Raw genomic sequence first — 24711 nt, 5'->3', positions numbered from 1 at the left:
TGGCTGGGCATCGACTGGCACACCTCAACAGTGTGCATAGGATGGGTTCAGACCAGGCAACAATAGCGGCGGCGGTGGCAAAGGGGCCTGGTGTCTGGTGACTGCTGTCTATGATAACACCAAGTGGATAGAGGAGCAAAACAAGTAACGCTTTCTCTTGGGGTGAGCATCGGCATCACGAGGATCCGTAGGAAGCGGTGCCAAGTAGGACAGGTGGTGCCACGTAGGCAGCTACCCCAAGCTCAAAAGTGGAAGAGACACACAGAGACGAGAGAAGCTATGGCGATCTTCATCGTTGTCATCTTCTTCATCGCCCTCGGATTTCTTGCATGGTTCATCTTTCGATTTGCAACAGCCGATGGTAAATCTCTCCTCGTCCCTTCCAATTCTGCATTTCCATCCATCTCTCTGCTTTGCATTTCATCTTTTCCCTCCGCTTCCCCTTCGCAGGTGACCTTACCTTGCTCCGACACGGCCCTGCCCGTCGCAGCGCTGTCGAAAACAAGGTTTGCTTTCTTTTCGCTTCCCGCTTGCTATTTCAACTCGATCGGGTGCTTTCGCTTGAACGTTTTCGCACGCCGTTTTTTCCTACAGGTTGTTTGGATCACTGGAGCGAGTCAAGGCATTGGTAATCTGCTTTTGACCTTTTGAAGTTTCGTTTCCAGCGAACACGGGCCTCGAGCACCGTCGTAAATTCAAAAATTCGTTTTTGCTCGAAAACTTCCAGGAGAAGCTCTTGCTAAGGAATTTGCACGGCTGGGTGCAAAACTTATTCTTTCCTCCAGAAGGCTAGAAGAGTTGGAGCGGGTGAAAGCGTCCCTTGTCGGTGCGAATCTTATCCTCACTGTTTTGAGAAAGAGAATTAGAATTTAGGATTGCAATTAAAGATTGTGTATGCGATGTTAAATGAGCTGTTCACAGGCAACAACGCGCCAGATAGTGTGGTAGTTTTGCCAGTCAACCTTGCCGCAGGTGTCGCGGCAATCGAGGAGGCAGTGAAAAAGGCGGAGGCCGCTTTTGATGGAGCGGGAGTCGACTACATTGTCCACAATGCTGCGTCTGCACGTCCCGTAAGTTGCTTCACTGTCGTATAATATGTCCAGTCACCAAGCTGTGCTAATTACTCATTTGCGCTTGGATTTTGTGTATATAGAAAATGGCGGCCCTTGACGCAAGCGAAGACGTCTTGAAGGTACACTATTACAGTTACATCGTGAGCTCGATTAAGAGGAGCCGGAAAGGAATACTGAAGAGGAAGCGAGCGTGGGTGTGGAAGTATATGTCTCAATCTATGCTATTACCGCTACTTTGTTAATGATGTAAGGTGTGGTTGGTGCACTAGTTCTAGCAATATCCATAAGCATCACCCTCTTCAGATATCAAACACCCACATGGAAGAAGGAATGAGCTTGAGCGTAAACTTTTCAAATGCTCTGGCACTACGTCCAGCAAGGGACTTGAATATGCTTAAGTGTCTGATGTGTGGTGGAGTTATCGGTTCTCAGCTTTCCCTGTGTGATTGTTGATGTCTTTTTGACAATTTTAACATGACAGGCTACATTTGACGTGAATGTAATTGGGACAATACAACTGACACGTTTACTAGTCCCTTCTATGATTGGCAGAGGCCAAGGCAATGTTGTTTTGGTAAGTTTTCTCATCATCCAATCGTGTTCTGATTATTGTCACACATTTCCTTTAATCTTCTACAGTGAAACTTATTTTCATGAAAAGTAATGGGCTGTCTCTTAAGTTATGTCCTAATGGCTAAACGATGATGGATGCTTTTGGTTATGCGAACTCTATGATGCTTGTTTACTCTATGAAAGCGTTGTCTTTTGGGTGTTTATTGTTTGAGTGAGTCGAAGAAAGATATTCTAAGCATAGTTGGAAACAAACTCAGCTTATCATAATATGTAAAAGGTTTAAGAGATATTGCTGTATAAATACGACAAACTATTGAGTGTCAGGCCTGTTAAAGTGCCAGCCTCAAAAGGCCGAATCACATCTTGGAATAATTTAGCGAGTATCAATTTATCGTCTTACTCTCTTCCTGCTTGTCTTGAAATAGCCATGCAAAATTCTTCTTTGACATTCATTCCATCTTTGAAGATGGCATATGGCCAATTTGACCAGAAGCCTCCCTTGAGTTAGACAGGAACCTAGCATAGGTTAGACATAGGAGTAGATCGGAGGATAGGGAGTGATGTGGAGATCCTCAAATCAGCTCCTGAAGAGCACCATCATGGTGCCTAATGTGCTTGGTATTTTACAAACTAACACCTATTAGGACACTTGCTGGATTAAAGACTGACTTTGGGCACCTACTGCGGAGAGGACTGTGCAGGTCTGGTGACCAGCAGTCGTAGCGATAAAATTGAATCATGCACTATTGAGGTGCTTATGATCATTAGGAGCTGAAGGGAATTCATGATCCCCAATAGCCAGCGATTGGTGCAGTTTGCCTGCAACAGTCTTGAAATTGTCTCAAAATGCATAAAGCAGTGAAGCCACCTCAATAAGGGTGTTTGTGACATCATCCTGCCGCAATTCAGGGTGGCTTTCCACTGACCCACAGTGGTCCTAAAAGTTCAGCTATTTTTAGGATGGTCATAGTGGACTCAATCTATGCTGCTTTGCTAAGAGGGATTTCCTTTCGACTAGGCCATAGATTGTAGGGCTAGACCATGCTTCTCAGAAGACTTTGAGGTCCTGGGAATCAGAAGAATTTAAGGAAACTTTAGGACCATGGGTGAGACAAGTCCTATGCAAAGACTTAGGATAGGTCAATAGAAAAGTGTCCTATGAAAGAGTGTCCTAAACTTGCAAAATTGGTGCACTTTAGGGCTTGGTGGGAAACCACCCTCAGTCTGTCAAATAGGCTCAAGTCAATGTACATTCCAGCCTTCCAGCCAAGTTTAAGTGTAGTAACTTTGTTGAATTCTGAGCCTGGTTCATTGAGTCTTGGCTGTCAAAGAATCTTGCAAATGGAACTGTATCTGGAACAGCACTTTTAAATGGGGAAACTTGGTCCATTTTTCATCAGTGTTCTGGAAGACAAGCATGACAAGCGTTCATTCTACTTGGTGATACTTTCCAATCTCACACTAAAAAGGCTCCTTTTCTATTGATTATAATTAGAAAAAGCCATACACGTTGAGATTGAAAATGGAAGCTAGACCTGGATAGACATTTTCAAATGGCTGGTCAAGAAGAGGGTTGAAGGGATCGTGATGTATGGAAGGCTTGAAATTAAGGACCATAAGGCAAGATCCCCTTTTAACCACTTGACTCTGACGCCTTCTCTTGAAGTTTCAAAATCAAGAACATGTAATGGAGATTTCCCGCACATCACGGATTGTATTTTGTGTATTGGAGACCTCACTCACAGGCATGGACTAGGGTTTACTGATTGATTAGGGTATGATTAGGTGTCTATGTATTCTTTATAAATTTTAAAATTTCTTACTCTTTACTATCAGTATCCATATTTGCAAGCCTGCGGCTATCCCTGATTGACAGCTGGGCTCTGATACCATGTTGGAGAATCTCGACATGTACCACTAGCAGATATAAGATCATGCATCCACTATCATGCAAGGTCTGGACACCATGTCAAAATAAGAAGCTTGCTTGTTACAGCCAACTCCCTGCAACAGAAGACTAACCCAAGATCACACAACTTCATATAAGACAACAACTCACTCAGTGTGCATTAATGTAAAGAAAAAACACTCAGATTACAGCCAAAAAAAAATTCATTGATGTAGAAACCAAGTACGAAACCTGCACCAAATTCCAACACACACCTACAGCGTATTGTCTCTGAGGTAAGGCACCAAAACCGCTTCCATATGCTGTACACGCCTCTTCTCTGCCACATGTCACCAGTATGCTTCAGTAGCTACCAAGGATGAACTTGACCTGCTCATCTTCTATGCACCAACTATGGCTCTTCTACCTTGCTGTAGATCTGCCCCTATGTTGTGCCCTAGAAGGCTCAATCTCCTGCAGGCTGAACTTAGTAATGGCCCCCCAAGGGAGCCCTTTTATAGGGGCTGAACTTGGCCGACTTGGCGAGTCCGTAAATTGTACACGACTGGCCCCCAGATCCAACCCGACCTGACCACAGATTATTGATTGTAGTCTGTGGCACTGCCGATCAGCTCCTTCCCTTGTCATATGTAAGGCTTTTACAGAGAGGTCTATTCCAGGTCTTACCATGGTTACGAAGGAGTTTTCATGTCTCATTAGCATTTCCCCAGCCCCTTGGTGCACTCTTTGGGCTCATGGCTGGGGTAATACCAGCCTTATGCAAGCCTTGAACCTGTTTTCTTTATTATAGGTCAAGGTAGGACCTTTCATGTGGAACCCCCCACAGTTCTCCTTGACATTGTGGATGACTAGTCGTTGGACTCCCTACATGGCAGAGGATCAGAGTTGTGGGATGACCGGGGAAATGTTGGACCATTTACCAGAGACCAGGCAAGAAGGACTATGCCTTGTCGAGGCTTTAGCTTAGGAGGGATGCCCCTTAAGAGAGCTGCAGTGGGACCCTTGACAGTGGTTTTCGGCATGCCTAGGAGGGCTGACCCTTGAGAGAGCTGCAGTGGGACCTTGACAGTGGTTTTGGCCTTTCCCTAGCCCCTTGGTGCACTGTTCGGGCTCATGGCTTGGCTAATACCAGCCTTATTCAAGCCTTGAACATGTTTTGTTTATTATACCCCCAAAGTTCTCCTTGACCTTGTGGATGACTAGTTGTTGGACTCCCTACAGTGGCAGAGGTTCAGGGTTGTGGGATGACTGGGGAAGTGTTGGAACATTTACTGGAGATCGGGCAGGGAAGAGTATGCCTTGTCGAGGCTTTAGCTTAGGAGGGCTGCCCCTTGAGAGAGCTACAGTAGGGACCTTAACTGTCATGAGGGGGTGAGTTTTTGAACTTGTGTGTGGGCAGGACTGACACGTCCCAGCACTCCTGAAACCCCTGATCTGCAAAATAACCACACACAACATCAGATCTGAGCAGGCTGCTCGCCACCCAACCATGACATCTACGGGATGTGATCCCGAATCAGAAGATGTCCCCTCCGAGCCACGAGCTGAGCTACTGGCATGAACTCCCAATCAGATCCAAACCAGCCTGGTGTCCCATACCACCAGGTGGCGCTGTGAAGCCCTGGATCTGCCATTGGGCCTTGGGCTACGCTAAGATGCAGGCGCGCGTCCGCGACTCAATCCAGGATCAGACCCGGCACCTGGGAACGAGACTTGCTCCCAACTGCACACTGAGAACTGAACCCCCTGGGCCCCTTTTATAGACTCGGGCCCCGAGCGCCAAAAATAGCGAAGACCTATAAATAGTTCGTACCCTTGCCACTCAACCCGAGAATCAAGCCTGCCTAGCTCTAAGCCTCCCCAGGCTAACCTGAGCTAGTCCTGTGTACCTAGTACACGTCAGATACCAATCCGTGCACATGACATACTCCCCCTCCTCTAAGAACTCACTCCTGAGTTCGCTAAAAAACCCGGAAATGTTCTTTGGAGGTTTTGTAATGTCTCCCATGTTGCATCCTCCTCAACACGATCCTTCCACTTGATCTTGTATTCCGTGATAGATCGATTACGAATCTGTCTGTCACGAAATTCAAGAATACACTCAGGTTCGTGGGGAATAAAAGTCAAATCTGTAACTTCTATAATCTCATGAGGAGAAACAAGTTGATCATCTGCACCCAAGACCTCTTTCAGTCTACTGACATGAAAGACTGGATGTACTTTAACATCAGGAGGCAATTCTAGTCGATATGCAACTGGTCCAATTCTTTTAATGACCTTGAAAGGACCACAGTATCTGGGGGATAATTTGGGAACCAAACCAGTACTTAGACTCTTGGATTCCTTAGGAATTCGCAAATATACCAGTACATAAGCATAAAAGGACTGTAACCCGTACTAGAATGCTTTGCACTGTTGTAAGCAAATTCAATCATAGGTAGATAATCTTCCCATGAAGACTGTCTCTTGGATACATATTCCCGAAGCATGTCTTCAACCAACTGGTTGACCTTCTCTGTACTGCCATCGGATTGTGCATGATCCGAGGAACTCATACTTAGAGTAGTTTCCAACTTCTCAAATACAAGTGTCCAAAAGTTACTTGTAAACTTTGAGTCCCTGTCACTGACTATGTCAGATGGCAAACCATACAGCTTAAACAAGTTGTCCACAAACTCGTGAGCCAGCTGAACAGCTGAAATAGTTGTTCTAGTAGGTAAGAACCTAGCCATTTTTGTCAAACGGTCGACTATGACCCAAATGGAGTCATGACCCTTGCGCGTTCGAGGCAAACCAGTAATAAAATCCATGGAAATACTTTCCCATTTATTACCCGAAATCTGTAATGGCTGTAATAAGCCCGCGCTTCTAAGGCGTTCTGCCTTAGTAACCTGACAAACTCGGCAACCTACTACATAGTTCTCAATAAATGCACGCATTTTAGGCCAATAAAAGGTATGCTTCACAAGAGACAGAGTCCTATGTATACCCGGATGTCCAGCACTAGGAGCATCATGACACTCCCAGAGAATCTTGGATTTAAGGTCCAAAACATCAGGCACACAAATCTTTTCATTCCGGAACAGCAAGCCGTTCCTAATCATCCATTGACCTCCCGCCGCCTGTACCATAGGTGGCACAATCCCCGAGTCCTGGTCAACCATGGAGCTCCCATCCTGGACTCTCTGTCAATAAGAACTGAAATGACTATCAGTTGCGTATAGCCCTCTCAAGGATTGAAATAGGTCTGAGGATATTTCCGTAAATGACAAAGCATTTACAAACTTAACTCGACTTAAGGCATCTGCCACACTATTCAACGAACCCTTACGATAACGTATTTCGAAATCAAAATCCTGTATTAATTCTGCCCATCTAGCTTTCCTTCCTCTCAATTCTGATCCATCACACACATACTTAATTGACTGATGATCAGTCAATACAAGGAACTTCGAACCATACAAGTAGTGTCTCCAAACCTTAAGAGCATACACTACAGCATAAAGTTTCTTCTCGAGTGTGGGCCAACGATATTGAGTGTCGTCTAGCTTCTTACTCTCGAAAGCTACAGGTCTGCCCTCTTGGAATAGACCTGTCCCAATCGCATAATCACTCGCATCGGCCTCTAAACATAAGGCCGGGTAGGATCGGGTAATGCAAGAATGGGTGCTTCCTTGATAGAAAACTTCAAGGTTTCAAAAGCCTTGTTCATTGCATCATTCCAAGAGATCGGCTGGGTAGACCTGCGTCCACGACCTTTCAATATGTTTGTCAGGGGTGCCGTGATATGTGAATAATCACGCACAGACTTCCGAAGAAATACCGTAAATCCTATTCTAAAACCTTCTGGATACGATCCAGATCAATGCTAATACCTTCAGAAGAAATCTTGTGTCCTAAGTAAATGATCTCCTTCATAAAGAAGTCACATTTACTCATCTTGGCATAAAGCTTATACTGTCTTAGAACAACTAAGACAACCCGGAGGTGTCCTATATGATCCTCAAGCGATTTACTATATACCAAAATGTCATCTAAGAACACTACAACAAATTTGCCCAGAAAATCCCTGAACAAATCGTTCATCATCTGCTGAAAAGTAGCAGGAGCATTGGTCAAACCAAAAGGTAATACGAGGAACTCGTAATGACCATACCTAGTCCGGAATGCGGTCCTATCTATGTGTTTAGCATAGATACGGATTTGATGATAACCCGTACGCAAATCAATCTTAGTGAAATACTTCGCTCCGGCCAAACGGTCTATCAAATCATCGGAACGAGGGAGAGGGTATCGATTCTTAATTGTGACTTTATTTAATCGTTTATAATCTATACACATTCTCCAGGAAGAATCTTTCTTCTTTCTTAAGAGGACAGGTGCACCCCAAGGTGATTTACTTGGGCGGATATAGCCCATATTCAGGTAATCCTGAAGCTGGATAGCTAACTCATCCTCCTCTACCTGGCTCATCCTATAAGGTGGTACACTGATAGGTTGAGCCCCTGGGACTAAGTCTATGCGATGATCTACTGCCCGTTCTGGAGGTAAACCTTCCGGCAGTTGAGTTGGGAATACGTCCTTAAAATTATCTAACAACATTCTCAGTTCACGGTGTTCAAACACACTTAATTCATTCTTGTTAATGACAGAAACAACAAATGAAGAAAGTGGAATCAAAACACACTGATAGACATCATAATGAGAATTGTTTAATATATTCCGAAGCTGCATCGCAGATACAATAGGCCCCTGAGAAGGGAAAATTTTATCACACTGAATACAAAATTGGGTGTCCTTATCTACAAAAGAAAGCGTATGCTCCGTCCATCCGATCTGAATATTGTGGGTTTTAAACCACTCTATCCCGATCAACAAGTCTACATGCTCCAGATGCATAACATAACATGTAAGAGCTCCCGTGTAGGCTTGAATCCGGATAGGAAGCGCTTCAACCTTGCGATCCCAAAACTGCTTCCCAGCTGGAAGCTGCACCTCGTAGGTGTGGTCGCTAGGTACTGTGGACAGCCCCATCTTCTGCACAAATTTGTAATTAACAAAATTGTGAGAGCTGCCCGGATCAAAGAGAATGTGAACCTGTTGGTCCATAACTTCTTCATAAACTCGGAAAAGATCATGGGAACCAAACAACGAAGTATTGAAAGTACAATTACAAGAGAGTGGGCAGGTAATGACATTTACTGAAATACATGTCATCGCGACTTGGTTTGCTCCCTTGGTTGCGGTACGTGGACCCGCCTGGAGCTTCGGTCCTAGTACCAACTTTTGGTTCTTCCGCTTAGGACACTCATTCTTTGTGTGGCCCCGCTCCTCGCAATGGAAGCATCGTCCTTCTTTCTTGAGCCTCAAAGTGCGAAGGAAACGGGCTTTACCATTCTTAGCCTGAGTTAAATTTTTCTTGGAGGCGTTGTCCGTAGACTTCGTCTCCCCAATACCAGTCGTATGCTGAAAGAACTTGCGTTTGTTCTTTCCACTCGTGTCGGTAACTGTGGTTGCTTTGGTACCGGCCATGGTATCATCATATATGCGCGCATAAGTCATGGCCTCTTGCAACGTTGTGCACTTGTTGTTCTTTATCTGCAACTTGTAGGAGTCTGGCAAACCATCCACGAAGAAACCTAACAAGGTCACTGGATCCATTTTAGTGGCCCTGGTTTGCAGATCCCTAAATCTTTGAAGATAAACTTCAAAGGTCAAGTTTAATTTTGACATATCGAGGGCCTTGAGCTTGCCAACGATATCGTAATCATCCTCCTTTTTCAGGAACTCCTTCCTGAAGATCCCCTCAAAATCTGTCCATGTATCAGGCTTAGGCTGGAGTTCCTTCCACCATAGCAAGGCTTTACCTGACATAAACCCTGCTGCAAGCTGGATCTTTTTCTCATTTGGATAGGGGTGGAATTGGAAGTGTACATGCCACTTGTGTAACCAAGTGTCAACTACCTCCTTTGTTCTTGACTTTTGGTCACCCGGAAAAGGATCTGGAGTTATATTCGGGCCTAGCACTGAAGCCATGGCATCCACATGCGTGAGTGCCTGCACAGTGCTAGCCAGGAGGGTGAGAGTTGCTTGTATCCCCTGGAGTTGCTGTGTCAACCCCGATTGATTAGCATTGACCTACTTGAATTTGCCATCAAGAGCAGTCGTAAATTCACTGAAGGCCTCTTTGGTTATCAGGTCGTCATAAAGACCCCGATCCTCCTCTCCCACAGGAGTGTAATCAAAGTCCTGCTCTCCCATGGTGAACTCGGGATTTGGAGCATCAGACATGACTAAAATCTGATTCGAATACGAATTGAGAGAAATAATTGACTGAAACGAAGCACAGAGGAGAATGGAGCAGAAGAAAACCGTCCCGAGAGATGCCGACGGAAAGAGATACTGGAACCTGGCGAACCGGAAGCCCACGGATCCCGAGACCTCTCCGAACCCGCAACCGGATACATGCGCTGCTGAAGTGGCTGTACGGTCTGCTGACGCAGGCCGTACGGTCTGCTGACGTGGACTGTACGGCTGCTGACGTGGACTGTACGGCGTCCGTACAGTGTGCGGGTACTGTTTCGGAGCAGGGGGTGCTGACGCAGGGCTCGCTGCAGCGGGATCCGTATAGATGGCGCTGGCTGTGGCGTAGGCTGGCGTAGGGTATTCCGTACAGATCCATACGGCGCTGATGCAGAGCCGTACGATGGCTGATGCAGGCTGGCGCTGGCAGTGTACGGCCGCTGCAGACTGCACGGTGCAGAGGTAGTGCTGGCGCAGGCAGGTACGGCTGATGCAGGCTAGTGCACAGTTCGAGGCAGTGCTTCGAAACTCTAGGCTGGGCTTGTGGGTAGGCTGGTACCCTGCCCCCACCTATATAGGGAGCAGGGCAGCCTTATTTGGAAGCTCTGCTTCCAAAAAAGGCCAAGCTCCCTTAGCTTTGGAGGGGGTGCTTTTTCGAAAAAAGCACCCTCTGCGCAGGCTGCACACAGCCCTCTACGCAGGCTGTACACAGCCTGTTCGCTGCCCTACGAGCCTCTCCTCGCACCCGCCTGTTACCGTACTACCTTGGGCGTCACCTCTACACCTCCCTTGCAGCCTTTTTCGCCTCTCTCTCCTACCTTTCTGCTCTCTCTCCACTTCCTTCAGCCTTCTCTCACAGGCCCTTTCAGGGATCTCGAATTCTCTCCCTCCTTTTCTTCTACCTTTTCCCTAATATCTTTCCACCCCTCCTATCCCAGGTACCCAGCAAAAAACGCAGCAACAGATTTCGAAATTTAGGGCATACCTGGAGGAAAAATCCGTCAAAAATTCCCGCATCAGAAGTTCCTACCTCAGGAGTTGGCTCTGATACCAACTGACACGTCCCAGCACTCCTGAAACCCCTGATCTGCAAAATAACCACACACAACATCAAATCTGAGCAGGCTGCTCGCCACCCAACCATGACATCTACGGGATGTGATCCCGAATCAGAAGATGTCCCCTCCGAGCCACGAGCTGAGCTACTGGCACGAACTCCCAATCAGATCCAAACCAGCCTGGTGTCCCATACCACCAGGTGGCGCTGTGAAGCCCTGGATCTGCCACTGGGCCTTGGGCTACGCTAAGATGCAGGCGCGCGTCCGCGACTCAATCCAGGATTAGGCCCGGCACCTGGGAACGAGACTTGCTCCCAACTGCACACTGAGAACTGAACCCCCTGGGCCCCTTTTATAGACTCGGGCCCCGAGCGCCAAAAATAGCGAAGACCTATAAATAGTTCGTACCCTTGCCACTCAACCCGAGAATCAAGCCTGCCTAGCTCTAAGCCTCCCCAGGCTAACCTGAGCTAGTCCTGTGTACCTAGTACACGTCAGATACCAATCCGTGCACATGACATAGGACCCTGGAAAGCTAAGTGGGCAAGGCCATGCGATGTGGGTGTGCAAAGTTTCCCCCTAGTGATTAATGCTTTGGGGGTGAATTTGTGGATTGGTTCAAAGAGGGGGCAAAGGACCCTTAGAATCCATGTTGGTCCATTGGTTGGGTCCTAAAAATTGCCCCACTAGATTGCGTGTGGAAGGACCCAGGAGAATCACGTAAGAAATCACGACAGGGCTGGTCGACAAAAGAAGAGAAAACAACGGATTCTATAGGAGGTATGGCTAGTTCTCAAGCTGCACACCAGCAAATTCCGTGAGTTGCACGTTGTAGGATGGTGGCATGAATCATGAGATTGAGTACGGGGTTGCTATGTACAGAGCTGTTGTATGGACAGTTGTGTATGGAGCTGCTATACGGACAATGAGTTCGGCTGCACGGAGTTGCAGGCCTGTGTACAGATGGCAGGATATTGTACGGCTGTGCGGGTGCTAAGGTTGAGCATGTACTATACGGATTGCAGGAATCGTACAGCCATACGGGTTCGCAGGCTAAATACGGGTTGTACGGATGCCCAGATCCGTACAGATTGCTGCAGTACGGTGTACATGCGGGGAAGTATGGGCAGATTGTCTTTGCTTGTACGGATTGTTGCCAACGTGGCATGATGGAGAAGATGCTCTCCAATTGGAGACTAAATTTGGCAAAAATTTTACTCCCAGTGACTTTGCTACCATATTAGAAGTATCTTTGTCACGAGGACGTGAAATTATGGGAGTTTTGATTTTTTACTCCCATAATTTGCGCGTGACTGTCTTGAGCCTCTGGGGGGCGAGGGTCCGGCCATGTGTGTGGGACTTGGGGAATTAAAATTCCCTAGTGGGCCCTTGAGAATTGTGAATGTGCGCCCAATTACTAGGTAAATTATTCCTTTGGCCAAAGTGTGCAACAGGGGGCCAAAAGAGTGGTGCAATTAAAAATTGCTATTTTTAGCACAAGGGCCTTCTTTTGGATCTAGAAGGCCAGAAATAGCCCCAGAAGGAGCCAGAGCAGATTTTGAGGTTTGCCAGAGCTTGCTAGAGATGCCAGAGGAATTCGCCACTTGGCAGAGCCTGCCATGAGTTGCCAGTGAGCGTCGCCATCTGCTAGGAGCTACCCAGAAGCCTACCTGGTGATTTTGCAATTGACCATGAGTTTGTCTAGGGATTTTGCAACTGACCAAGAGGCTGTCAGGTGCTGGATGGGCTTTCCATGAGCTGCTACAGGTGTCGTGATCTGCCTTTAGGCTGTCCAAGAGCTGCTACCATGTGCTGCGAATTGTTTTTGGCTGACCAGGAGCTGTCTACAGGGATTTTGACCTGTTTTTTGCTTGCTTTTTGGGCTGTTGCTCGTGGTTTTGTTGTTCTACAGGCTTGGAAGACTTCTCCTAAGCTGTTTCTAGGCCAGGCCAGAACTGGATCTATTGTTTCTCGCTGGATTTAGGGTTTTCCAGCCCCAGTGACCTGTTTTCAGAGGATTCTTGGCGAAGGAAGGCTTCTCTTTTCCTGCTTTTGCCGTTCTTGGACTTGTTCCTGGCTGGTTATTGCGTTTGGAATTGATTCCTTGCGGGAAAGGTGGATTTATGCAGTGGTTTGTGGCCAGGAAGTCTCTAGGTTGATTTCGACCTGTTTTGGGATAGCGATTTGGTTTGATTGCACCAGAATCTAGTTGTGTGGGAGCTGTTACAACCGAATTTAAAACTGTCCACAGCTCTCCCTTCTCCAAAGCTCTCCCTCTCTCTGGACAAACACTAGGGCCCAGGACAAATTGTCGGGCTGGACCCCCCCGAAGGTCTTTATTACTTTTTGAAAAAAACTGTTACAAAAGTTCAGCTTCAAGCTGTCTCGTAACTCTCTCTCATAAAAACGTCAAAAGAACTCTCTTTCTTACAAGAGCTTCAAGCCCCATTCAAATTGGCAACATCCACTTGTCTAAAATCTAGACTAACTCTTATTACAAGCCACATAGGGCCATTCTGGAGTCTTCCAGGCTCTCGGTCACACGAACCGCTTCCTAGGTGCTTGTCAGGCTCCCATCTCGCTTAGGAAAATAATCCTTCCTAGTACCTGCAACAATTAATTAAAGCGCACCACCATGGTACCCATTAATTGTTAGCGCTTTGCATGCAAATAACACACTGTGGACTAATCCTAGTCACGGTGGGCGTCCCCACTGAACACATGTGCACATCTAAACAAATATATATATAAATAAATATATATATATATTTTCTCTGGTTGACCGAGGTCAACACTCTTGATTATAATTAAAGAGCTTCGACCAAAGGTCAAGGCGCTTTAATTATAGCCAAGTCTCTCCAACCGGAGTTGGCACATCTTGGTTAACCGGGGTTAACCCTCTTGGCGCATGCCAAGTCTTGTTGACCAAAGTCAACATTCTCTGACCGTAGTCAGGTTTACTTGACTGGAGTCAAGTATCTTTGACCGTAGTCAATCCTTTGACCATTAAAAATAACTCTTTGACCGTAATTAACACATATAACATTCTTTAATTAAGATCAAATAAATGGTCAACTGTACTTTGACTTAGGATATTTACATTGTGGTGACATCCCCTCGGCTTCTATTCAGTTGACCTCAACTGAAAAGCTTCCTTGTAAACATCCAAAAGCTGTGGATGATCGGATAACATGTCTTCGTCCATCCACTTGGCATCTAATGCCGTATAATTCTTGAATTTTACAAGATACCTGTAAAATTCCTTACCCTGAGGGCCTTTACGTACAGTATGGTACACAATTTGCTCTGGCTGAAGGACTTCCTCCAGCTCATCCACTTCTGGTGGATCTTCTGATACTGGTTCTGTAGGCTCTGGTCCTTGAAATTTCTTTAGAAGACTCACATGAAATGCATTGTGAATCCTCCAATGCTCTGGCAATGCTAATCTGTATGCAACCTCATTTATTCTTTCTGTAACCCTGAAAGGGCCATAGTATCTGGGAGATAATTTTGCATACACTTTCTGTTTGCCTTTAAACTTGCGGAGCCTAGCTTTTTCAAACTTTAAAAGTATCCAGTCCCCTTCCTTGAGATCTAGCTGTCTCCTATGTTTATCTGCAGCCCTTTTATGTTTCTCTTGAGACCTTTCAATTGCTGTCCGGACTTGGCTGTAAGCTGTCTGGAGGTCTCTTACAAACTGATCAGCTGCAAATATTTCATCTTTAGTCCTCAATATAGGTGGCAAAATCACCTTCCCATATATGACTTCAAAAGGGGCTTTCCCTGTAGAGCTGTGTACTGTATTATTGTAAGCAAACTCTACTAAGGGTAGGTACTTTTCCCAGTCTGAACTCTGGTCACCCACGTAGCATTTCAGCATATCCAAAATGGTAGAATTTGCTACTTCACTTTGACCATCTGTCTGGGGATGAAAAGAAGAAGAAAAATTCAGATTCGTCCCCATGTTATCAAATAAAGCTCTCCAGAATAGACTGGTCATTCTGGGATCTCGATCACTAACAATGGACTTAGGCATACCATGATGTTTAAAGATCTGTGCCATAAACAACTTAGCCATATGATCATCTGCCACTCTGTTCCGAATTCCTGGAGTATGGACAATCTGAAAATGATACATTGACAGCATGTTTGCCCATTTCATATGCTTCTCTGAAAGCTTGGTCTGAGTCAAAAAGTATTTCAGACTTTGGTGATCTGTTTTGACAGTAAAATCTGCACCCAAAAGATAGTGTTTCCATGTATGGATAGCATGAATTACAGCCAATAACTCTTTCTCATAGATTCCTAAATATCTTTCCGCATCCCGAAGTCGTCTGCTTTCATAGGCTACTACATGACCATTCTGATGCAATGCAGCCCCAACACATTCTCCACAAGCATCACAATCCACATCAAAAGACTGATACAGATCCGGAACTACCAGAATAGGCTCTGTAGTCAACTTTTCCTTGAGTGTATTGAATGCTTTCTTCTGTGATAATCCCCAGGTGAAAGCTGCATTTTTCTTAGTGAGGTCATGTAATGGAGCTGCGATATCAGCAAAATGTCTGATAAACCTTCTGTAGTAAGAACACAAGCCTAAAAAGCTTCGAACTTCATGCACAGTTTTCAGCTCTGGCCATTCTTGAATGGCACGGATCTTCGCTGGATCCATTTGTATCCCATTCTTGGATATTATATGCCCCAGATAATGGATTTCTTCCAAGAAGAACTCACTTTTCTTGCTGTTTGCATAGAGCTGATGATTTCTCAGCTCTTGAAACACTATAGCAAGATGTTCTCTGTGCTCTTCATCTGTCTTAGAGAAAACTAAGATATCATCAAAGAAAGTACCCGTAAAATGCCTGTACTTCCGGAAGATGCGATCCATCATTCTATTGAATGTGGCTGGAGCATTTGTCAACCCAAAAGGCATCACTAAGTATTCATACAACCCAAATGTTGTGCGGAATGCTGTCTTATGCACATCCTGAGGCTGTATCCTCACTTGGTGGTAGCCACTCTTCAAGTCTATCCTGCTGAAAACTGAAGCTCCATTTAACTGATCCAAGACATCATCAATACGCGGAATAGGGAATCTATTCTTGATGGTCATTTTGTTCAGTGCGCGATAATCAACGCACATACGGAATGAACCATCTTTCTTCTGTACTAACAGTACAGGGGAACAAAAAGGAGACGAGCTGGGCTGAATCAAGCCTTTGGACAGCAAGTCCTGTACTTGAGCCATAATCTCCTCTCTCTGAGTCGCACTGACTCTATAAGGGGGTCTGTTTGGTGGTTCACTACCAGGCATTAACTCTATCTGATGATCTTCTGGTCTCTCTGGGGGTAACTCCCCTGGCAAAACATCAGAATAGCAATCTTTAAAGTTTACCAAAAACTGAAACTTATCTTTGTCTGCATCATTCATTTCAGCATGCATATCAGTCTCTTTTTCTTTTACAAAAACCATGTACGCAGAAATTGCAGACTTTATTGCTTTACCGCATGAAACATCAGATACAATGGGGATAGTGTCCCCTTTATTCCTGGCAATTACACGCTGATTTTTCCCCCTATGTACAAATTCCAGCACTCTTTCAGGAAGAGTCAACTTCACTGCCTTGCGGTGAAACCAAGGCATCCCCAAAACTACATCATAATGTTTCAGTGGAGAAATGAAGAAGTCTTCCTGATCCACATAACTCTGAATATGAAGACGGAGCTTCCCTATCAAGGGAGTAACTGGCACAGGATTCCCACAAAACATTTGATCGGCATCCAAAGCCCTGCCTAGCTCTTCCGTCTTTATTCCCAGCCTCAGGGCTAGATCCTCTGATATGAAATTATCAGTAGCCCCTGGATCAAATAAAATCAGCGCTTGCTGGTCTCTAACTTTGCCCCATGATAGCAGCAATTCTCGTTCTTCTGGGTTCAAAGCATGACCCAGTATATCAGGAATACCCCCCGCCATTGGCTTTTGCGGTCCTCGTGGCTTCTCTGCCTCTTTTCCCTTCGATGATGAAGGCTTTTCTGGGCACTGGGCAGCCACATGCCCCTCTTTACCGCACCTGAAGCATTTCCCATCTCTACGGAATTCCGCTATCTGTTCAGGGGTAAAAGTAGATTTGCCTTTATAGGTCTTTGAGAACTGAGTACCCCTCGGCTTCTGAGACTGAAACCCTTTCTTTTCAGCCTTAGGGGACTCTTTCTTTTCTGATTTTTGAAAATCAGATTTCTTTTTATCAGCACGTCCTGCATGCAAGGATGGCACTGTAGATGGATCTTGTAGCGGTACAAGACTCGCTACTGAGGCTGAATGCATAAGATCTTGAATATTCTTTGCCCCCAAAGCATTCACTACTGCCTGAATTCTTGGAGTGAGACCTGCTCTGTACTTCCTCATCTGGGTACCTTTGGAGATCTTTTTGAACGGTGCAACCTGCAAATAAGCATCCCAAAACTTTTGGTTGTACCCATCCACTGTATCTCCTGCATCCATGTGCAAGCTGTCCCAGTCTTGAAGAACATGGTCTCTGAACTGTTTAGGCATGAACTGCTGGTAGAAGGCTTTCTTGAAGCCCTTCCACTTTCTTGGGGCTGACCCATCTGTAGTCAGTGCACTCCACCATGCACTAGCCGTTGCTGTTAAGTGTAAGCTGACCATTCTTAATTTGGAGGATTCTGAAAATTTCTCTGTACCAAATGCAGCATCAAACTGTCTGATAAACTGCAATGCTTTGTCTGTATGACCATACTGTCCATTGTAGGTCATAAACTTGACAGATTTTCCTCCCTCTTTAAATTCCTTGGTCGCTTTGGAAGACTTTCTCTTCCCAGACTTCTCGTGTTTCCTTCTTTTCCTGGATGGTTTATCTGATAAGGAAGAAGAAGACACAGAAGTCGAACTCGAGGTAGACGGTGATGGACTAGGAGATCGGTGACGATGCCTCGATCTCTTTTTACTATGGGACCGTCTCCTATGAGATCTATGAGATCTCTCTCTCTCAGACTGTACACGGGAGTGTGCCTCTGGCATTGGCACGTCATATACTGGATTAGGCATAGCCTCTGCTGGAAACAAATGCTGAGCCCTGGGATCCCTTTTAAGATTTTCCAGCTCTTGTATACGAGTGCGTACCATTTGTTCAAATTCTTGTTGAGTTTGTGGCACATTCCTCTGTCTTGGATGCTCATCCCTATCTTGAGAATCCCACTGGATAGGTGATTGATCCATATTCTAAGATCTGCAGATTTCTCACACAGTGCGGGTAACTGATGCACAGTACCTTTGCTTTTCCAACAGAAAAAGTACCTCAACAAGAGGTGTTTTGCATTCACAATCTATGCCAGTACTGGCTGTCAGTTCAAGGCATGTACCCACACAGTGGCCAAAGCATCATCAACTATGTTGCCCTTTTTCTGGCTGCTGCAGATGGCTTCAAAAGGCATCTGTTTTTCCCTCTTTTTTACTGTTCAAAGGCATGCATTCTCCTTTTTCTGCAAATCTCTGTTTTCTCTGCTTTTCTCTGGTTTTCTGCTACTTTTCTGACAGTAAAAACCTGACAGGCAGGAGAAAATTGATAGCCAAAACTGTCTCTGCAACTGTCTCTCTTTTTTTTTTTTTTTTTTTTTTGTGAAAACAGTAACCAGATGGAGTGACTGCTAGTTAGTCTAACCAGACTAACTGGTTCTGGTTACACCAACCAAACTGATCTGGTTAGGCCAGATTAGCTGGACCAAAGTTGAACTAACTGGACACTGGTTCAACTAACCAGAGTTAACTGACTGCAGTTGACTTAATCAGGGTTTTACTAACCACAGGTCAACCAACCAGGGTTTAACTGTACCAGGGTTAACTTAACCACTGGTCTGCCAGGCTGGCTGCCACGTCAGCATCTTGCAAGACCTCTGCCACGTGTCCTGCACCACGTGTACTGCCACGTCAGCTGCTGAGCTGTCTGCCACGTGTCAGTGCCACGTCATCAACCCATCGCTCCATCCGCCACGTCAGCACCTGCACGTGCGGACGCCACCTGGCTGCCACGTCACCTGTCGGTTAGGCCTGCCACATCAGCCTAAGGTTGGGCTGAAGACGGGCGATAAAATTTGTCACGGTGTTGCACGTTGCGCCTGTCTGCATTCACGCAATCAGAGCTTCATTACCCCGACACCTCTCGTCGTTTGGCGCCTCAACTCATTTGTCAGGCGCCTTTCAGGTCTACCCATCGGTATCCCCGCCAAACAACAGGTCTGCGCCATGTATCCCCGTGAAGGTGTCGCCAAATGCTTTCTGTCGTTGCGCAAATGGATGACGGGACTGGCAACGCAATCAAAAAAAAAGTGCCTCGTTTGCTCTTACGCTGCTTGGGAATCCCCCCGTCTGACTCATGACAGTCGGATTATCCTCTCTATCACCAACTCTCCGTCATCACGCCCGTTGCTCGAGGAAGCCTTCTTATACCCAACCAATCTTACAAGTCCTGGAATGAAAGACAGACTCACGCTACGCTACAATATGAGCAGTCCATCTTTTTCCCATCTAGAGATTGACGATCGTATATAATGCGTTACTCTTCTACAAAAAAAATCTCTCTTGCTTAGATCGTCTCTGCCTGGGAATACAGAGAACCGAAGCTCTGATACCAATACAACCGAATTTAAAACTGTCCACAGCTCTCCCTTCTCCAAAGCTCTCCCTCTCTCTGGACAAACACTAGGGCCCAGGACAAATTGTCGGGCTGGACCCCCCCGAAGGTCTTTATTACTTTTTGAAAAAAACTGTTACAAAAGTTCAGCTTCAAGCTGTCTCGTAACTCTCTCTCATAAAAACGTCAAAAGAACTCTCTTTCTTACAAGAGCTTCAAGCCCCATTCAAATTGGCAACATCCACTTGTCTAAAATCTAGACTAACTCTTATTACAAGCCACATAGGGCCATTCTGGAGTCTTCCAGGCTCTCGGTCACACGAACCGCTTCCTAGGTGCTTGTCAGGCTCCCATCTCGCTTAGGAAAATAATCCTTCCTAGTACCTGCAACAATTAATTAAAGCGCACCACCATGGTACCCATTAATTGTTAAGCGCTTTGCATGCAAATAACACACTGTGGACTAATCCTAGTCACGGTGGGCGTCCCCACTGAACACATGTGCACATCTAAACAAATATATATATAAATAAATATATATATATATTTTCTCTGGTTGACCGAGGTCAACACTCTTGATTATAATTAAAGAGCTTCGACCAAAGGTCAAGGCGCTTTAATTATAGCCAAGTCTCTCCAACCGGAGTTGGCACATCTTGGTTAACCGGGGTTAACCCTCTTGGCGCATGCCAAGTCTTGTTGACCAAAGTCAACATTCTCTGACCGTAGTCAGGTTTACTTGACTGGAGTCAAGTATCTTTGACCGTAGTCAATCCTTTGACCATTAAAAATAACTCTTTGACCGTAATTAACACATATAACATTCTTTAATTAAGATCAAATAAATGGTCAACTGTACTTTGACTTAGGATATTTACATTGTGGTGACAGCTGTCTTGCAGTTGTGCAGCCGTGTTTGGTTGGTTGGACACTTGGTTGTGCAATTGCAGGTGTGGCACAGACAGTGGATGCTTTTGGGGTCTCTGTTGCATGCTTTGGTTGGTTGAGAACATAGGGTTGTCTAGTAATTGGATGCCATTTCACCATTTGGAGTTGAGCAGGGAATTACAGGGTAGGCTGGGCGGGGAGTCTACGGGCGTTGGTTTGCTTGTGGTGCAGCTTTCCAGAGACCTTTGTAATCAGTCGCTTGGCTTCAAATGAATGTTAAATAAATACCGCAAGGGGTATCGGTGTCCTTGTATTTGAGTAGGAGCGCTCTAGCTTCCTTGTGATTTAATTTGTGGTGCATAATTATTTGTCAATTTACCTTGTATGCTGTAATTAAGTGGATCCTACCACCCTTTATGTTGTTAAGGCTGGTTTCAGTGGTTCCATTGTTGGGATCCACCTAACTTCTTCAAGAGGGGAGCCTGTGGTTGGCTTGGTGCAAGTCCTGCAAACTAGGTGAAGAAGACGGCATACTATTCAGTAAATATGTCTCATAGGGAGAGATCTTTGAGTCTTACTGGAGAGGAAGAGAAAGAGCGGATATCTTAGACTCATGACGATGATTAGAGAGGAGTCCCAACATGTTGCTGATCATCAAGATGGTCGGACTGATGAGGAGGATGTGGATTTATTCAGGGCACAGATGCAGAGTTTCATGAGTGCTTTCACGTAGTTCACACAGGATCCTTGCTTCTAGAAAATGCTGAATTTGGATGTGCAGCCGAAGAAAAGGAAGCCCGATGATGGGGATAAGGATATTGAAGCTAACAAGAGACCGCATGTCAGCTTTCATGATCAGCCCTCTCAAAAACTCTATGGTCTGCAGCAGCCTAATGTTATTCTGGGGCCAAATCAAGGTAATAATTTTCAGTCCATGGTTTCTGAACAGCAAGGGGTTATGGCATACCCGATGCAGCCAGGTTATCTTGGGGTGTTCAGTGTTTCAGGCCATGGTCAACCCACAAGCCCAATTTTCGGGTATGCCTAGTAGTCAAACAGTTGGTTTTCACCCTAGTTTACAGCACATGGGACAAAATATGATGTATGCAAATGTTGGAGTAGTCCCAGGGATGCAAACAGGTATGCCTAATGTAGCAGTAGGTAACCTTGGTTTGGGAAATATGCAAAATATGGGTGCTGGTCTGAATAATACAGCTTTTCCCTATGTTGGTGGTGTGGGAGATAGAGTGAGTGCTGCTGTCCCTTTTGCACAAGCACTGTATACGATAATTTGGCACCTCAAGAAAGGATGAAGGACTTTAAAGAGGCTGGTGCAACAGTAAAATTTGAGGCATTCAGTGGGGTGCAGGATAAACTAAAGGCCTTGACCTTTTTGCAACAGTTTGATGCAGCCTGCACAGGAGGGAATTTCACAGACTCATCCAAAATACGCCAGGCTACAAGTTTTCTAAAGGGGGAATGCACTTCAGTGGTGGACCACTATGCTCATGCAAAACACCGCACCAAACACGTGGGTAGGTTTCAAATAGGTTTTTTTAAGTTGCGTGGCTTACCACGACTTTTGAGGTGGATATCATGACTGCTTGGCATGAGCTGAATTCCAATAATTGCCGTGATTTAGAGGAGTATAACAGCAAGTTTTTGGCGGCTTTGTTGCTTGTTAGCTCCTACCGGATTGTTCCTTTCGTTGAGTAGGTTGAGAATCTAAGGAGTTGAGAGACTACTGCACGAAGACTAAAGTCTTCAATATGTCTCAGCTTATTGAGAATGCTAGCACGGCATATGCTTTGATGCAAGGGAAGACTTCTGGGTCCAAAGATGGACAGAAGCAGGAATCTAAGAAGGATTGCACAGACAAGAGATCTGGGTTCCAATTTGTTGCAGGGAGGCGACAAAACAATAAAAAGACAGTTGCGTATTTGAGTCCATAAGAGCTGAAAACTCTCTATGAAGAAAAGAGATGTTTAAATACAAAGAACCAGGTCATGTGTCTTGGGATTGCCCAAAGTGAAATGAGGAGAAGGCTGATGCAGGCAAAGGTGATTAGAAGGGGAAGGCACAGAAGACCATGGCTGGTTTGATGCTTGATGTGATCAGTGAACAGCCCCAGGGTGAGGAAACTGAGTCATGCAGAGCTTGGGGTAACGTTTGGGATCAAACAACCCTTATTTTCTTTGATCCAGGTGTAAAGGCCAACTTTATTTCTCCAGAGATGGCAGCGAGATTGGGCATTCGAGCTGAGGAGATGGGACTGAGCTGTGAAGCTAGTATGGCTAGCCCGGAGTTCACCATTCCTATCACACATATCATAGGGAAGTTACACTTGCATATTCAGTCTTTCATGGACAGTGAAGACTTTTATATTAATCCCCTTGTAGGTCGTGATGTTTTGTTGGGTATGCCATGGATGCATTGCTGGGATGCGGTGATAGAAGCCAAGAAGAGAAAATTTACAGTTTCACATAAGGGGAAGACCCATGTAATTGATGCAAAATTAAAAGGGGAGTCTCTCCCGGTTGTAACGGCTTCTGCCATTAATTTTGTAATGAAAAGCCATATTTCTGCGTATATGGTTTTTGCTCTATAAATGAAGAGCATATTGTTTCCCGTTTGGAAAAGCAAAGGACAGTTTTTCTAACTGAATTTTCAGATTGCTTTTCTAATGAGTTGCCTAGTGAGCTTCCAACAGAAAGGCCAGAGGACCATGGGATTGACATCATACCTGGCAGTAGTCCACCCAATAAACCACCTTACAGAGCTAGTGTGGCACAGCAAGAGGAGATCATGAGTCAAGTAAATGAACTTTTGGAGAAGGAGCTGATTCAGCCAAGTTCATCGCCTTATTGCTTTCCAATTCTGTTGGTTCAAAAGAAGGATGGTTCTTGGCGTATGTGTATTGATTACTGTGCCGATTCAGCCAAGTTCATCGCCTTATTGCTTTCCAATTCTGTTGGTTCAAAAGAAGGATGGTTCTTGGCGTATGTGTATTGATTACCGCGCCTTGAATAAGATCACCATTAAGAATCGCTTCCCTATACCTAGGATAGATGACATTCTGGATAGGTTGAAGGGGGGAGTTGTTTTCAGCCACATTGATTTGAAGAGTGGGTATCATCAGGTTCGCATATGTCAGAAGATGTGCATAAGACGGCGTTCAGGACTTCTTTTGGGTTGTATGAGTTTTTGGTCATGCCTTTCGGACTCACTAATGCTCTTGTCACCTTCAATCGCATGATGGACGTGATCTTTCGAGACCACAGAGCCTTCGTGGGTACATTCTTTGATGACATGATTGTGTTTTCGAAAGATGAGGAGGAGCATCGGGAGCATCTCACGATTGTATTCACTGAGCTCAAGAAGCAGAGGCTGTTCATATATCTAAAAAGAGTGAGTTTTTCATCAGCTAACGTGGAAGCAATACGGAGTTGGCCACAACCAAAGAATTTGCACGAGGTTCGTAGTTTCTTGGGTTTGTGTTCCTACTACCGTCGTTTTATCCATCACTTTGCAGAAATTGCAGCCCCTATGCATGCACTTTCCGAGAAGGAAAGACCTTTCCAGTGGACACAAGTGGAGAATGACTCTTTTGAGGAGCTGAAGCGCAAGCTTACAACAGATCCGGTGCTGATTGGAGCTGTCCTCACACATGATGGGCATCCTGTAGCTTATGAGAGTCGCATTTTATAGCCAGCTGAGTTACACTTACAGATTTATGAGAAGGAGATGTTGGTTGTACTTCATGCTTTATCCACTTGGAAACATTATCTATTGGGAGCTAATTTTACGATACAGACAGATCATCAGTCTTTGCGCTGCTTTCTGACGCAATCTAAGCTGTCCGAGAAGCACATAAGGTGGGCAAACTTCTTGTCAATGTTTCATTTTCAGATTGCACATGTTGAAGGCAAGAAGAATGTGGTTGCAAATGCTTTGTCCAGGAAGCCACAAGTTTTAGTTGTGACAATTGCTTATCACAATGAGTTGGATGTAATGAAGGATTACTATGCGGAAGATGAGCAATTTGCTCAAATATATGACCAGCTTAATAATGGACAGAGGCACGAGCATTATGTGCTTAAGGATGGGTTTATGATGATGCATGGCAGGTTGTGTGGAACTAAGCAGCTAAGGCAGAATGTCATAAGTGAATGTCATGATCCAACATATGCAGGGCATTGTGGTATTGATGCCATAGTCAAGGCAATAAAGCATTTCTTTTTTTGGCCTACACTGCG

General features: G+C 45.3%; 1 protein-coding gene across 2 annotated transcripts in view; it reads left to right on the top strand.

The window, feature by feature from the left end:
- The first annotated feature begins 276 nt into the window (after positions 1 to 276).
- The window catches only part of LOC147885592 (NAD(P)-binding Rossmann-fold superfamily protein), a 57302-nt gene continuing 32867 nt past the window's right edge, over positions 277 to 24711 (top strand). For both annotated transcript variants that reach the window (XM_087396296.1, XM_087396295.1), the window contains exons 1-7: positions 277 to 361; positions 451 to 506; positions 595 to 628; positions 728 to 826; positions 922 to 1070; positions 1154 to 1192; positions 1555 to 1647. In XM_087396296.1, coding sequence (XP_087252422.1) covers positions 280 to 361; positions 451 to 506; positions 595 to 628; positions 728 to 826; positions 922 to 1070; positions 1154 to 1192; positions 1555 to 1647 — 552 coding nt within the window. In that variant the 5' untranslated portion in view covers positions 277 to 279. The remainder of the gene's footprint in view (positions 362 to 450; positions 507 to 594; positions 629 to 727; positions 827 to 921; positions 1071 to 1153; positions 1193 to 1554; positions 1648 to 24711) is intronic.

This window comes from Dipteris shenzhenensis, chromosome 25 (assembly GCF_047967505.1).
Source record: "Dipteris shenzhenensis isolate YYH24624 ecotype China chromosome 25, Dip_SZ_1.0, whole genome shotgun sequence".
Classification (NCBI taxonomy): Eukaryota; Viridiplantae; Streptophyta; class Polypodiopsida; order Gleicheniales; family Dipteridaceae; genus Dipteris; species Dipteris shenzhenensis.
The sequence above is the reverse complement of the archived record's forward strand: the minus strand, read 5'-3'. Positions and strand labels throughout refer to the sequence as shown.